The sequence below is a fragment of the Ochotona princeps genome, chromosome X, assembly GCF_030435755.1.
Source record: "Ochotona princeps isolate mOchPri1 chromosome X, mOchPri1.hap1, whole genome shotgun sequence".
In the NCBI taxonomy this organism is placed as follows: Eukaryota; Metazoa; Chordata; class Mammalia; order Lagomorpha; family Ochotonidae; genus Ochotona; species Ochotona princeps.
The window spans coordinates 49023189-49036971 of NC_080865.1; the positions used below are offsets into that span (position 1 = coordinate 49023189).

Consider the following 13783-nt stretch of genomic DNA (forward strand, 5'->3'; position numbering starts at 1 on the left):
AAGCTAACACTGTTGTGCAGTGGGTGAAACCACCACTTTCAATATTGACAACTCACACCAGACTGCTAATGCCAGTCCTGACTGCTGCTTCCTGTCCAGCTTCCGATTAATACTCCTGGGAAGGCAGTAGATGATGGCCAAAGTGTGTGGGTCCTTGCCATTCATGTGGAAGATGAGGATGGAGTTCCTGACTTTAACCTGGCGTAGCTGTGGGGAATTAAGTAGCAAATGGAAGTTCTCTTTCTCTCTCCCCTTTCAAGTAAATACATAAGTGTTCTGAAGAAATTGGACAAATTAGAACTCTCAAAGTTTTGACATTACTTTGAAAGTCTTAACTTTCATCTGAAATTTAAGCATAGAAGTACCATATAATGTAGTTTCACTCTTAGATATATATTCAAGAAAAGCAAAAACATTTATCCACACAAAAACCTGTATGAATGAATATTCATAGCAGCATTCATAATTGCCCAAACATGGAAAACAACTTGAATGTTAGTCAAGTAACACAATGTGGTATACTGGTAAAATGGAATATTATTGTCAGAAGAAGGAATGAAATAGCTATGTATTTTGTAACATGGATGAAACTGAAATCCTTATGCTAAGTTAAAGAAACCAGAGACAAAGGGAATATGTGTATTGTGATTCCATTTACAGAAAATTAATAGAATGCACAATTTCAGAGAGATAGAAAGCAGAGTAGTAGATGCGGGATTGGGTATGGAGACATGGGGAGAAACTGCTAATTGGTACTTTTTTATTTGGCTGATGCTCTGGGATTAATGGCTACAGTTGCACAGTATTGCATATATACTAACAACTATTGAAGTGCATACTTTAAAATACAATTAAAATGAAAAATAATTCTTCTATAAATAGAGGTTGACTGTCCCTTACCCAAAATGCTTGAGAAGTGTCTCAGAATATTTGTAATGGAAAATGACATGTCTTGGGAATAAAACCCAATTATGAATATGAAATTCATTTATGCTTTGTATGAATCTTGTCCACATACCTGGAAATAATTTTATCAAATATTTTAAGTAATTTTATGCAGAAAACAAAGTTTGTGGTGTGAAATTTTCTGCTGTGGCATCATGCCAGGGATCAAAAACTCTTGGATTTTGGATAATTTCAAAATTTGGATTTTTAGATTAGGGGGTTATAACAGATTAATCAAGCATAATAATAACAACCTAATAACTTCATTTTTGGAGAAATCAAATACCGCAATCATCTTTGAAGAGTCATTTTTATTAGGATAAAGGCAATAGAATTTTGTTCATACACATAGAACCAAAACTGCCCTTCTCAAATAAACATTTGTATTTCTTTTTAAAATGAGATTACAACTTTTATTTTTCCTAAGACAATAATATTAGGGAAAGATAACTAACTCTTAGCATCACATGAAAATAGTTCACCTTCTTTATAAAAGCAATCTAGAGAACCACGAGAATGCTGCATGAAACTTTCTTTTGGGATTCCCCTAACTCATGACTTTATCACATACTTAGGAGCTCATCAGAATTCAAAGATGTAACACATAACTTATACAACACAGAATTTATTGGCAAATTTAGCATATTTTGTATATATTCCACTATTCTAATCACAAAATTTATAGATAAAGGCTTCATGTTAGGAATTTTGTGACTAATAATCAATATGAAGATATTCTGAAATTAAACTGAAGCTAAAGAAAAGTTGGGCTTATAAAATATTTGATAAAAATATTTATCTCTATTAACATTACAACAAGAAGGTACATATTACCAAATTATGAAACTATAGGGCAGTTTTAAACAAAACTCAGAGACTCTTCTTTTTCTCCGTCTTCTTTTTTGACCTCTTCAGCTTCGATTTCTTTTCCAGCTTCAGCCTTGCTTTCATCTCCCTCTTGATCTCCTCCATCTTCCTCATCTCCTTTTCCACTGCCTGTTTCTTCGACTTCTTCTCCTTCACTGTCTTCTTTCTCCTTTCCATCTTCTTCAATTCTTCCACTTTCATCTTTTTTCTCTTCTTCCTCATTTTCATCTTCTTTGCTTTTGCCAGGTTTCCCATCTTGATCACCATCCTCTTTTCCATCCTTATCCTGTTTTCCAAATTCATCCTTTTTTAATTCTGCTTCTTTCCTTTTTTCCTCTTCATCATCTTTCTCATCTCCTTTCTCTTGTTGGTCTTCCGCCTCTTTTTCATCTTCTACTGTCTTGCTTCCATCTTTATCCTCTTTTCTGTCTTCTTTTTTCTCCTTTTCATCTTGCTCTTCTTTTCCATCTTCTCCCCTTTCTTCTTTGTCTTGATCTTCATCTCCCTTTTCACCTTCTTTTCCTTCTTCTGCTGCTTTTATATTTTCTCCTCCCTCTTCTTCAACAAGTTCAATTTTTTCTTTTGTTTCCTCCATTTCTTCTTCAGGAGCTGGTGCCTACAAATGCAGAAAAGCAAAGCATAAAACAAACACTAAAATTATATTTCTGAATTTACATCTGTTTCCCCTTAGTATTTAGACTCGATTGCATAATATTTTATGCAAATGCTATTATTGCGTTTGCAAAGCAGTAATCTTTTGCAAGAATATGATAAAAGCCTCCTAAATATCACATCATGAGGAATGCATTATAAGATTCAGGCTTTTAAAATAAAAATTACTTGAACACAAAGATCATTTACCAAAATTTGCCCATATATGCATATGCTTGGTTTGTAGATTTGATCTTAGTAATTTTAGTATTTTACTATCTTAAAATATAGCATACAAAGTCATCCTGTTAAAAACATTGTATTTAATAATTTTGTTTTTCAATCTGCAGGACAAATAAAACAATCAGATATTCTGGGAAAGGAATTTACAAATAGCCATGTATTAATAAAAACAATGGAGAATTGGCCTGTACTTAATAAGATGATTATCACATTACTACTAAATTATGATCATTGGCGTTGTTCTAGTAACAAAAATATGAATCCACTCTCACCAGAAGTACAAGAGGATTCTCGTATTTTAAAATCACTTTTCTCCTTATGTATCATACTTTAGAGCCACCATTCATTTCATGCTTCTCAACTTTTAACATGAAAGACAATATTTCTTTCAGTTGTACACCTTATCAAACTGTCAAGTGGACTAATCTATTAACATTGTAAGATACCTCTACAATTTTGGATTCTCCATTTTTACTGGATTCTTGTGGAACAATTTCTTCTTGCTTGGTTTCAGCAATTGCATTGGCACTTGTATCTGTGTTTTGTTCCATCATGTCATTTTTTGTCTTCATTTTCTGTCCAGCAACAAAAGAGAATAAAAATAAATACAACATTCAACTGATGTGTTGATTAAAGGACCGTTTATTTCACCAGCTGTTGTGATCATTTATAGAAAAGCTCCGAAATACCACATATAAACCAAGCAGCAGCAAAATTAATACATAATGTTTTCAGTTTCATTATAAACCTAAAGTAGCACTGAACCTGAATTAATATTCCCCTGATAGAGATCTAAGAATCTTTTTAGGTTGAGTGACACACATGAGAAGCTACAAGTTAAAATGTTGACCAGTGGCCACCAAGGGCCAATTGCCAAATCAAGTTAGATTGATAAATTAACTTTCTCTGACTAGAAAAGGTCAATTTATCTTTGTCATGTCTAATAATTAGCACCAGGGTTTCGTTAAACATAAACCTTGCATTGGTAAAAATTAAGAGAAGCATTATATTACTAAGAGAATCAATTTAGTTATATTTTTAGAAGACTGCCTTAGGACATAAGGTTTCAACCTTAATATCTGCAGGCTTTGGAATGCCTCCAAGCACGATTGCTTTACCAACAAGAATTCTTTGCCCAATATGTTGTAGGAAGACCACTTGGTTAAGAGGCCAGAAAACCTGTTTGAATTCTGGATCTGCCACTTATGTGGCCTTGAGCAACAGCATTCATATCTTTGAGGCAGTTTGTTCCCATGTTAAAAAAAAAAGAGTAACACGAGAGACTCAGGAATATTTTAAACGCTAAATGAGGAAAAAAAACATGTGAAATTGCTGTAGAAATTGTAAACTGTGAGACCAGTGTGGTGCCGTAGCAAGCTAATCATCCACCAGCAGTAACAGCATCCTATATGGGCACTGTTTCCAGTGCTGGCTGCTCAGCTTCCTGGTCCAGCTCCCTGCTCGCAGCCTGGGAAAGCAGCAGAAGATGGCTCATGTCTTTGGGCCCCTGCACGTGGGAGACGCGGAAGAAGCTCCTGGCTTCTGGTTTCGGATCATTTCACCTCTGGCCATTGCAGCCATTTGGAGAGTGAGACAGCAATCAGAAGATCCCTCTCTGTTCTCTTCCCTCCTTCTCTCTCTCTCTCTCTCTCTCTCTCTCTCTCTCTCTCTCTCTCTCTGTAATTCTGATTTCCAAGCTAATTAAATAATTCCTTCAAATAATCACAATTTGCAAATATAGAGGTTATTATTTTATCAGCACATGAAAAATTGAGAGAGAAGCAGGAACAAGGATTTTAAAGTGTCTGAATATATAGCATCTGCTTCCCTTTGGTATTATTTTCTCTTTTTTAAAAGTCATAAACTGTATTTACTATTTTAATAAGCTATAAACTGAGTTTCTAACTTTATAGGAGAGTGAACTTGAAAACCAAATTAGAGAAAGAGCAAGGTTTTCCATCGGTTGTTACAGTTTTTTGTTTCATTTTATTTGAAAGGTAGAGAGTGAGAAAGGAAGACAAGAGATCTCCCTTCAGCTGACTCACTTCCTGAATGCCTGTAAGAGCCAGAGTCGGGCCAGGTCAAAACCAGGAGGCAGGAATTCCAGCTGGATCTCCCATGTGAATGGCAAGGACTCGGCTACTTGAATTGTCACCAACTCCCTCCCAGGCTACAATTAGGAGCAGCGCTGGGACTCCTAATTAGACACTCTGATATGGAATTGGACATCCCAAGTAGCAAGTTACCTTCTAGGCATAGCACCTACCCTGTTCACTTATTAACAATATACTATTACTAAAAGTTCACTTGCCTTGGTTTAGCAATCATTAATAAAACATAAAAAATAATTGCATAAAACTAATGATAACTTATAGTTTCCTCAAATACAAAATTCTGGAATTACATGATCTTTGTTGAGTCTGAAAACTTTAAACTTTATGATTTTAGAAATTCAACCAACATTTTTAAGATATATTTTTATTGCAAAGTCAGATACACAGAGAGGAAGAGAGACAGAGAGGAAGATCTTCCATCCACTGATTCACTCCCCAAGCGGCTGCAATGGCTGGAGCTGTGCCAATACGAAGCCAGGAGCCAGGAGCTGGGAGCCTTTTCCAGGTCTCCCATGCAGGGGCAGAGTCCCAAGTCTTTGGGCCGTCCTTGACTGCTTTCTCAGGCTACAACCAGGGAGCTGGATGGGAGGCAGGGCTGCCGGGACTAGAACCACGGCCCATAATGGGATCCTAGGGCGTGCAAGGCAAGGACTTCAGCCACTAGGCTGTGGCGCCAGGCTCTCAACCAATTCTTAAAATATCCTCAGGTATCAAACAATTAATAGTGAACTTAACATTGCGATTACTATTTCTACATTTTTTAGCCATAACATTAAAATAGCAAAGTCTCGATGGAATTGATTAGATATATATAAGTGAATGTATATGAACACCCCTTGCAAACAGTGAAACATTAGTCAATGTTCATCATTACTATTATTACAAAGCAGTATGCTGGCTACCTCAGTTTATATATTCTTTTTCCCCAAGAGTGTCTGTATGGTAGCTAGCTGATGTCAAAGGCATTTATATTTAATGAGTCTACCCAACTAAATTTAGGTTTTGTTCCTACCTTATAAAAATGCTAAAATACAGTGGACAGTCACAAAACAAGAACAAATATTTCTTATCAAAAGAACTTATATGATATATTACTAACTGGGCAAACAATAAAGCGAAATAATCAGCTGTGTGCCTTTTCAGGAAAGAAAAGCATTTTTTTTTCAATATTACAGGTTGAATACTTACCCGTGGAGTTCCTCTCTTTGGCTTCACCTCTGGTATAATAGGCGGAGGCAGCTGCATCAAAAAATACAAGTTGTGAAAAAAGAGACAAAAGGGAAGAAATTGCAGCTGAAGAAGGGGCACTAACATTGAAATGCAACCTTTGAATTAGAATTGATGGACACAGCTAAGTCTGAGCTCTAGGGGAATAATGCAGTCCTTGTTGTGAAAGTCTTTTCTTAAAACTTCAGAATTAAATCTTGCATTAGATATAACATTCAGGACTCCCTGAATTTTAACGTTACATTAAGATTACATTTCACAATACAAAGGGGTTCCCCGCTCCCCCGCCCCCGCCCCAAAGACTAACTTACAGCAGACAATCTGGCTGATCTTCTCTTTGGCTACAAAAGAAAAAAAAAATTGAAGGGAATAATATACAAAACTAGAATTATCATTATTTTTATTGTGATAAAAATACTTAGTGAAACACTACAGAAATATGAAGGTACTCCAAAAATTCATGGAAAAAGCAATTCCAAGGCAAATTTAGGGGGTGGGCATGGTGGCATTAGCAGCCTAATCCTCTGCCTGCATGCAGATCCAGTTCATGTCCTGGCTGCTCCACTTCCTATTCAGCTCCTAGGTAATGGCCAAAGTGCCTGGGCTCCAGAACCCGCATGGGAGATCTGGAAGAAGCTCTTGGCTCCTGGCTTCAGATCAGCTCAGCTCCTGCCATTGAGGCCATTTGGGGAGTGAATCAGTGAACTGAAGATCTCTGTCTACATCTCTCTCTCTCTCTCTCTCTCTCTCACTAACTCTTTCAAGTTAAATAAGTAATTCTAAAAAAAAAAAATAATAATAATAAAAGGATGACGTCTTACACCAGGCAGGGATCTCGCACTGTACTAAAAGGTATGTTTAGGAGCCGGCATTTGGTTAATCTTTCATCTGCAATACCAGCATCACATGACCCTGGATTAAGCACAGGCTGTTCTACTTCTGACCCAGCTCCCTGCTAATGTGCCCGAGAAAGCAGTGGAAGGTGGCTCAGGTACTTGTGCCCCTGCACCTAAGTGGGAGAAGCCCCTGGGTTCTGACTGGGCGTGGACATTTGGGGAATGAACTAGAGGACAGAAGATCTGTTTCTGTAACTCTGCCTTTCAAATAGATTTTATGTATGTATTTGTGCGTGTGCATATGTAAAAAAATGTGATTTATTTTAGTACAAAGCAAATTTAAATCCACATTTTTTTCTCATAATACACATTTTCATAAACTTTTTTTTTTTATTTTACTGTATTTAGGACTTAAGTGCTTAGTCATCATCTGTTGTCTGCTAGAGAGCTCCTAGGGAGGAAGGTTGAATGGAGAGTGGGGCGTTGACTTGAACTCAGATTCTCATTAAGGGATGCGATACTCCAACATTGGACTGCTGTGCCAACTGCCCAACACATTTTCATGAACTTCATATGAATACAAAAATTTTAAAATCATTTCCATGAAAATGTATTTACATTATAATTCCATTTTCCATGAACTTTTAAAATTATTTTCCTGTTATTGTTAAACGAGCAGGTGTGAATTTGGTTAGAAAATACCATAGTAACAAATGAGAATTTTTGATTTTTCCCTCCAGAGAACATTTTATTTGCTAAAGAAAAAAAAAGTAAGCTTCAATTGCTGGGGAAAATTAACAAAACAGCTAGCGAAAATATTTTTAACTAAAAATATCACTCCTTGGTGCCAAAAGACAATGCAATTATCTTGCTTAGAAGAAGAAACTCTTTTCAGAAATTAAAAAGCATATTAAGGTCTTCCATTGCAAGAAGCACCCAGTTTTAATACTGTCTATTTTGGAGAGCCAACTGGTATACCACATTATTACTCAGTTGATATAAATAAATATACCAACTACTCTAATTATTAGCTGCTTGTATGTCTCAAGTGAACATAATAAATGGATTTCTTTTGGACAAATTTCCAAAATCTAAAGACACTCACCTCCTGGCTCACATCGCCTTGAACTGCAGCCTATACAGTGGAGAAAATACAGGGCATGAATGTAAACATAGATCAGAAAACATTGTCTGTAAGCTATGGTTTGATAGAACCATTTCTATCCTTTTCTTGGGTTCAGGGTTAAGAAGCCACGGGTTGTTTCCTACGAGCAACTAAGTACGTTGCTGCTTGCCAAGATACAATCGCCTGCCCAAGACACACGTGTAGACAATTGATATTCCTTTCATGAAAACAACTCTTGAAAAATTTTAAATCTTGAAATCCATCTGCTACACACTGGGTTAAAGCCACACACACGCACATACACAAACCAAGGTGGGGGAGAGCGTGGAATGAAGTCAGAACGGCAGGCAATTTCCCCGTGTCTTTTGTATTACATGTGCTATGCAATGGTGGTAGCTCATTGACCCTCTCCACGGGCTCCGGACTACTCGGCCGTCCAAGTTGTGCAACGAGAACTACAACCCCCACAATGCTCTACAGGAGTAACCTCTTTGTTAACACGTCAATGCTTTATCCGGAGAAGCCGGCCACGGATTTTAAAACTTCCCGCCACTACCTGCTACTAGGTTGCTGTCAGCTCTGCAAAATAGCAATACCCATTGCACAAGCTCAGAAAAGCACGGCGGCGGGAACCTCAGGAAGGGGGATGGTGATTACAAACAGTTGCTTTCCGTATTTGAGTAGCCCTTCAGCTTGAGAATTATCAAGCTACTGCATGATTCATACAGCCGCAGGGCACCGGGGAATTTCAGTCTTATTAATACGTTCTAGGAATGGGAAAAGCATATTAATACAAGTAATATAAAAACAAGTACTGTACCGAACATAGCACATCGTCTTAGGGTTTTACCGAACAATATCACAGCGTTTGATTTCACTTCCAAGGGACTTAGAAAAGAAAAACAAACACCGTGGTGAACTTATTTCCTGTCTGAACGGAGCCAGGAATTTAAGTGAGCATTTGCAGAAGACCTGTACCCCTTGAATAGTCCCGAGCAACTTTGTGTGTCTAAAATGAAAACATATATGCTACCCCAACATGGGTAACAGTACATCGACGCGATTTTTTTTTTTTTTTTTTTTTTTTTTTTAGTCACCTTTCCTCCTGTAGCTAGTGAGCCCCGACATCGCCGGCTCTTTCAGCCCTAAAGTTTCTAATTAAGGCGGTGAATCTCTGGTCTCTAGGACAGTCTGAAGTCTGCGCCGCCTAATGGCACAGGATTACCATTGCATAGCCATCTGGCATGACAAGAAGTGGAGGAGGGAAGGGTTGGGGGAAAAAAAGGAAAAAGAAAACGGGAAGAACAAAGGCAAACATTGGAAAAAGCCATGGCTTTCGTTCCCCCAAACGGGACGGTTCCCGGAGAAAAGCCGGAGACAGAGCAGGAAACTGGTGCCTGGAAGTGCGGCTGGAGGCGAAGCGTTCTCCAATAGGGTAAGCGGAGGGAGGGGGGTGGGGTAGGAAGCGACAGCACAGCGCTATGGCTGTTTGTAATTCAGCATGGAGACACCTCTCAAGCGATTCTTTCCCTTAAACAAAACACGTCAAAAGTGAACTACCAGTTGCATGCGCGATCATCATAAACCTCACAGAGAATGCTCTTTACCCTCCCTTTCCCTTCCATTCAACACATCACAAAATCAGACTAGAAGCCAAGACGCTTGAAAAAAATCTCTGCCTATTAGAAAATATGTATTTCAGCAGATAATCCCCCGTCTACCTTCCCATTTCACTTACCTTTCTTTTGGGCATTGTCGTAGTTCTCTATAGGCGATCTTTGCAAACACCGGGAGAAAAGCACAGAGCAGTCTGTCCGACCGCTCCAAGAGCAACTGAGTTTTCAATGAACTAATTGCAGCACGACCTGTACTCGTCTCAAAAAAAAAAAAAAAAATCCCTCGTTATTGGCAACATTAAACACGCCAAGACGCAACCAAACTACGTGAGTGGTTAGCAGGAGTGGGAGTTAGTTTGGAGTGACAGGCTGTCAGACCAATAAGGATAGGTAGCCGGCGGGGGGAGGCGTGGCCCACAGACTTGCCCGAAACCTTCCTACACTGCCGGTTCTGACCACCGGTAGGGTTAGAAGAGCACGCGGAATTAGTACACGCAACGTGTTGGGGAAAAATTTTGCTTGGAAAGCCAGAGTTGTCTTATTTTTCCCTTAGTGTTCTAATGACATGTGAAATCCAACGCAGTTCCTTTCTCCACAATGTTCGATACATAGTTTCTGGCTTCTGAGGGGGGAAAAGTGCTTTTGAAACTGGTTTGAGTCTGAGCTCCTGTCTTTTCAAGCCACCTTTGGCGGGAGGCTGAAGAGGAAAACGCAGGAGCACTCATGCGGAGAGTGGGAGAGTGGAGTTGTTTTTTACGATTGTGAGAACTTCCCGCCAAAGCAGAATTAAGATCCCGGCAGGAAGAGGTTGCCAAAATGGCGCGCCTCCCGCAGGTGGAAAGCAGGAAAAAAAAAAAAAAAAAGCCTGGGAGTTGCGAGCAACAGCAGAGGCACGTGGAGGCGGGGATACCAGTTAATACCGTTATACTAATTGGAGAGAGTACACACACACACACACAAAATCAAGTGGGGCCCAGCATGAAGTTCCTACAGAACGTGTCTACAGGAAAAATAATTATCGACTAGATTTTCATTCCAATGGTAGCACTTAGCGAAGGACTTCAGCAAGGCACCTCTCAACACGTGTTTAGAACTCAAGAGACTGGATTAGCAAGAGGGGACTGCACATCCATCTCTGGTGCCAAATTTAAGGCTATGCCCAAAGCGGGGTGAGGTGATGAAGTGACGGAAGTGAGCCACTCAACGCACAGGTTAGAATCATCTCCCTTTTTCTTTTCTTTTTCTTTTTTTTTTTAACAACTCAAGTTTTAAATTTTCATGCTAACATTCCATAGGCTCAAGGACTTCCCCTTCCACTCCCCTATCCCCCCCCCAACTGTTTTCTCTCGTATTACTACAACAGAATAGTCCATCAACAACAGTCACAAATCTATCATTTTGTTGCTTAAGCGTATCATGATATTGTAGGTACAGACAGTGGTAGAACATCTACTATCCTGTTGTCAAGGCATATTTAGCAGTTTCATCAGGAGTCCTCCTTTTATTCAGGAGTAGAGATGCGTACTGCCATTCCTGCTATGCTTGTCTCCATTATACAGTTCATCTATGAGAATATATGTATATACATGTTTACCTATATGTCTATTGATCTTGTCTTTTGCATAAAGGTAGCATTACATCAGAGAAATCAAATGATATTTGTCCTTTTGGGATTGGCTTATTCGAAGTTAATATTGTGTTTATTAAAGATGCCCCCCTACTTTGATCTTTTAACATATTGCATGAAATAATTATTTAGTTGCTGAGTTTAGAAGCGACTGCTTCAGGTTTTTTTTGGTCTAAATACTGTCCCCCACCAGCCTCACTCTACTCTCAGCCACATTTAGGCAACTTACTACTCTTAAGGGGCATCTAGCCACCTTCTAGCATCAGCTCTTGCTCCTGAGGGTTTGAAAGCAGAGGTGGAAATTGACAAATCAGGAATTTGAAAATAATTGTGATTGACATTGAAGGTACTGCCCCTCCCCACAGTCCTCTCTCAGAGGAGCCTTGCTTTGGTGGTTATAAGAACTAATTGTGTTTCAGAGTGTTTTGCAAATATTCCGTAGTGTTAAAAAAAAGTTAGTGTTTTGAACAATTACTTAGGAAAAAAAGATCTCATTGGTGTTCATGGGGGTTTTATACATTGGGGCCTTCAGTTTAAAACATGAATACAGTACCTGCTACAACATGCCAAACCATCCCTTCAAAATTAAAAACATAACTGAAGAATCCACTACATTTATTATGTTCACTCAGTGTTCTTCAGCACCTACGGTGTGGAATTAAACAGATCAGGTATGATAAGAGAGTCTGACGGCAGCTCAATTTCCCTGTGCCTCCTTCATATTGCATTCTGATTCAGGCAGACAAGTCAGAAGGACGATTAAATTGCTGCCTTTGCCTGCAGCAATTGGGATCATCCCTCAAGGCTCTTGATGTCTCTTTTTACCCTTATAGTGAAAGCATTGATGGGAAAGCCTCAATATGTTTCAATCACTTTATTTTCCACAAATTAGAAGGTACGTATAAAATATATGGGCTGATTTAAAAGGAGAAGGAGAAAAAGAAAGGGAATGAAAACGTATCAACACTGAAATGCATTCATTCAACAGATTCTTGTTTAGCATTAGTTTGTTCGATTTTGGTTTTGTGAACTAGCTTATGAAAATGCAAAACCCTGTGGCATGCTAAGTTGCATTATATTGTTTCTGCCCCTGAGGATTTTCATAATTTTTTCACGATAGAGCAAGCAGATGCATACATATTTACAAATCAGGACTGCTTGTATCGTCTGAGTGATCTGGTCTAAATTCAGCAACAAAATAGGTGAGAAGGATCTTTTCAAATGAGATAGTTGGAAAAGGATTTTATTGAGGAGTTGGTATTTGCTTCGACTATGAACTTTTGGATCGGCTATTATAACAAATGCAGGGGCAGGAAAGTTTGTACCTGTTCAGGGAACAGAGCGCCTAGTCCCAGTATATTGAAAAAAAATGATCATGAAGATTTCTAGAAGGGAAACTTTAGAAGATTAGAGGCAATGCAAACTATGCTGATCAGTGACCTCTAAAATTCCTGTTCATTAGCAACTTCATTTTGGGGTCAGATGTTCCTCCCTGCAGTCTGGAATGTAGTAACTGTGATTTTTTAGAAAAGTCATACATGTATAAGAAAATTTTGTAAGTATTCCTCTATTTTTTTCATGCTACTCTTCAACCACCCATGTTCTTTGTAACCTTTCGTCAAGAATAGGCTTTTGTACCAGCAAGCCTGCTTTAAGCTCTTGGCTTCTGCTATTGTTACCATCTGTCTCATTCTCTTATATCTTTACCTATCAAATGTCTACCAAAATGTTCAGATCCAGTTCAAATAACTCTTTGAAAGAGAAGTTTCTTCAGTCATTTTAGCCTTACAAGAAAATACTTACCTCCTGTTATACTATAGAATGTAAATGATAGCACTCAGTTTTAGTACTCATATGACACAACCAAGTTCAACTTTTTTCCATTGATTCCTGAACTACTTAATCCTACTTCTTCACATTAATTCAAACTTACACATACTTTTTCTTTACATAATTATTTTTTAGCACATCATATCATGCGCACATCATGTAGAATTTACCTCCTTAACAGAATATTTTTTTCTAAAAATTGATAAATCATTCCATAGTGAAGATTATATTATTGTGTAATTGTCAAAGGGAGACTTTCTGCTGCATCTTTTTGTTTTCTAAGTTTACACTGGTTTGTTTCTTTTTATTTATTGATAACTATGAATGTTGATTCCTAGTGCTTTCCCCCTGACTCTTTTTTTAAAGATTTATTTATTTTTATTGCAAAGTCAAATATATAGAGAGGAAGAGAGACAGGAAGATCTTCCATCTGATGATTCACTCCCCAAGTGACCATATGGCCGGAGCTGTGCTGATACAAAGCCAGGAGCTAGAATCTCCCTCCTGGTCTCCCACACGGGTGCAGGGTCCCAGGTCCTTGTACCATCCTCGATTGCCTTTGCAGGCCACTAGCAGGGAGTTGGATGAAAAGTGCGGTTGCCAGGATTAGAACCAGCACCCATATGGGATCCTGGTATGTTCAAGGCAAGGACTTTTAGCTACTAGGCCACCGAGCCAAGCCTCCCACCCACAACCCGACT

At 38.6% G+C, this 13783-nt stretch overlaps 1 protein-coding gene across 1 annotated transcript; it reads right to left on the minus strand.

Annotated features, from left to right (window-relative positions):
• Positions 1-1236: 1236 nt before the first annotated feature.
• On the minus strand, positions 1237-9899 carry HMGN5 (high mobility group nucleosome binding domain 5). The gene is made up of 6 exons (XM_036497846.2): positions 9748-9899; positions 7989-8018; positions 6359-6388; positions 6009-6059; positions 3153-3281; positions 1237-2428 (listed from the first exon to the last, which is right to left on the minus strand). The coding sequence occupies exons 1-6, from the start codon at positions 9760-9762 to the stop codon at positions 1805-1807; spliced, it is 879 nt and encodes a 292-aa protein (XP_036353739.2). The 5' UTR covers positions 9763-9899; the 3' UTR covers positions 1237-1804.
• Between the last annotated feature and the right edge of the window lie 3884 nt (positions 9900-13783).

What these genes read in the sequence shown, in the direction of transcription:
- HMGN5 (XM_036497846.2), bottom strand. An exon ending in AAGGCGATGTGAGCCAGGAG is followed by an intron (nt 6,389 to 7,988) that starts GTGAGTGTCTTT and finishes TTTCTTTTGTAG; the next exon opens with CCAAAGAGAAGATCAGCCAG. An exon ending in GATCAGCCAGATTGTCTGCT is followed by an intron (nt 6,060 to 6,358) that starts GTAAGTTAGTCT and finishes TTTTTGATGCAG; the next exon opens with CTGCCTCCGCCTATTATACC.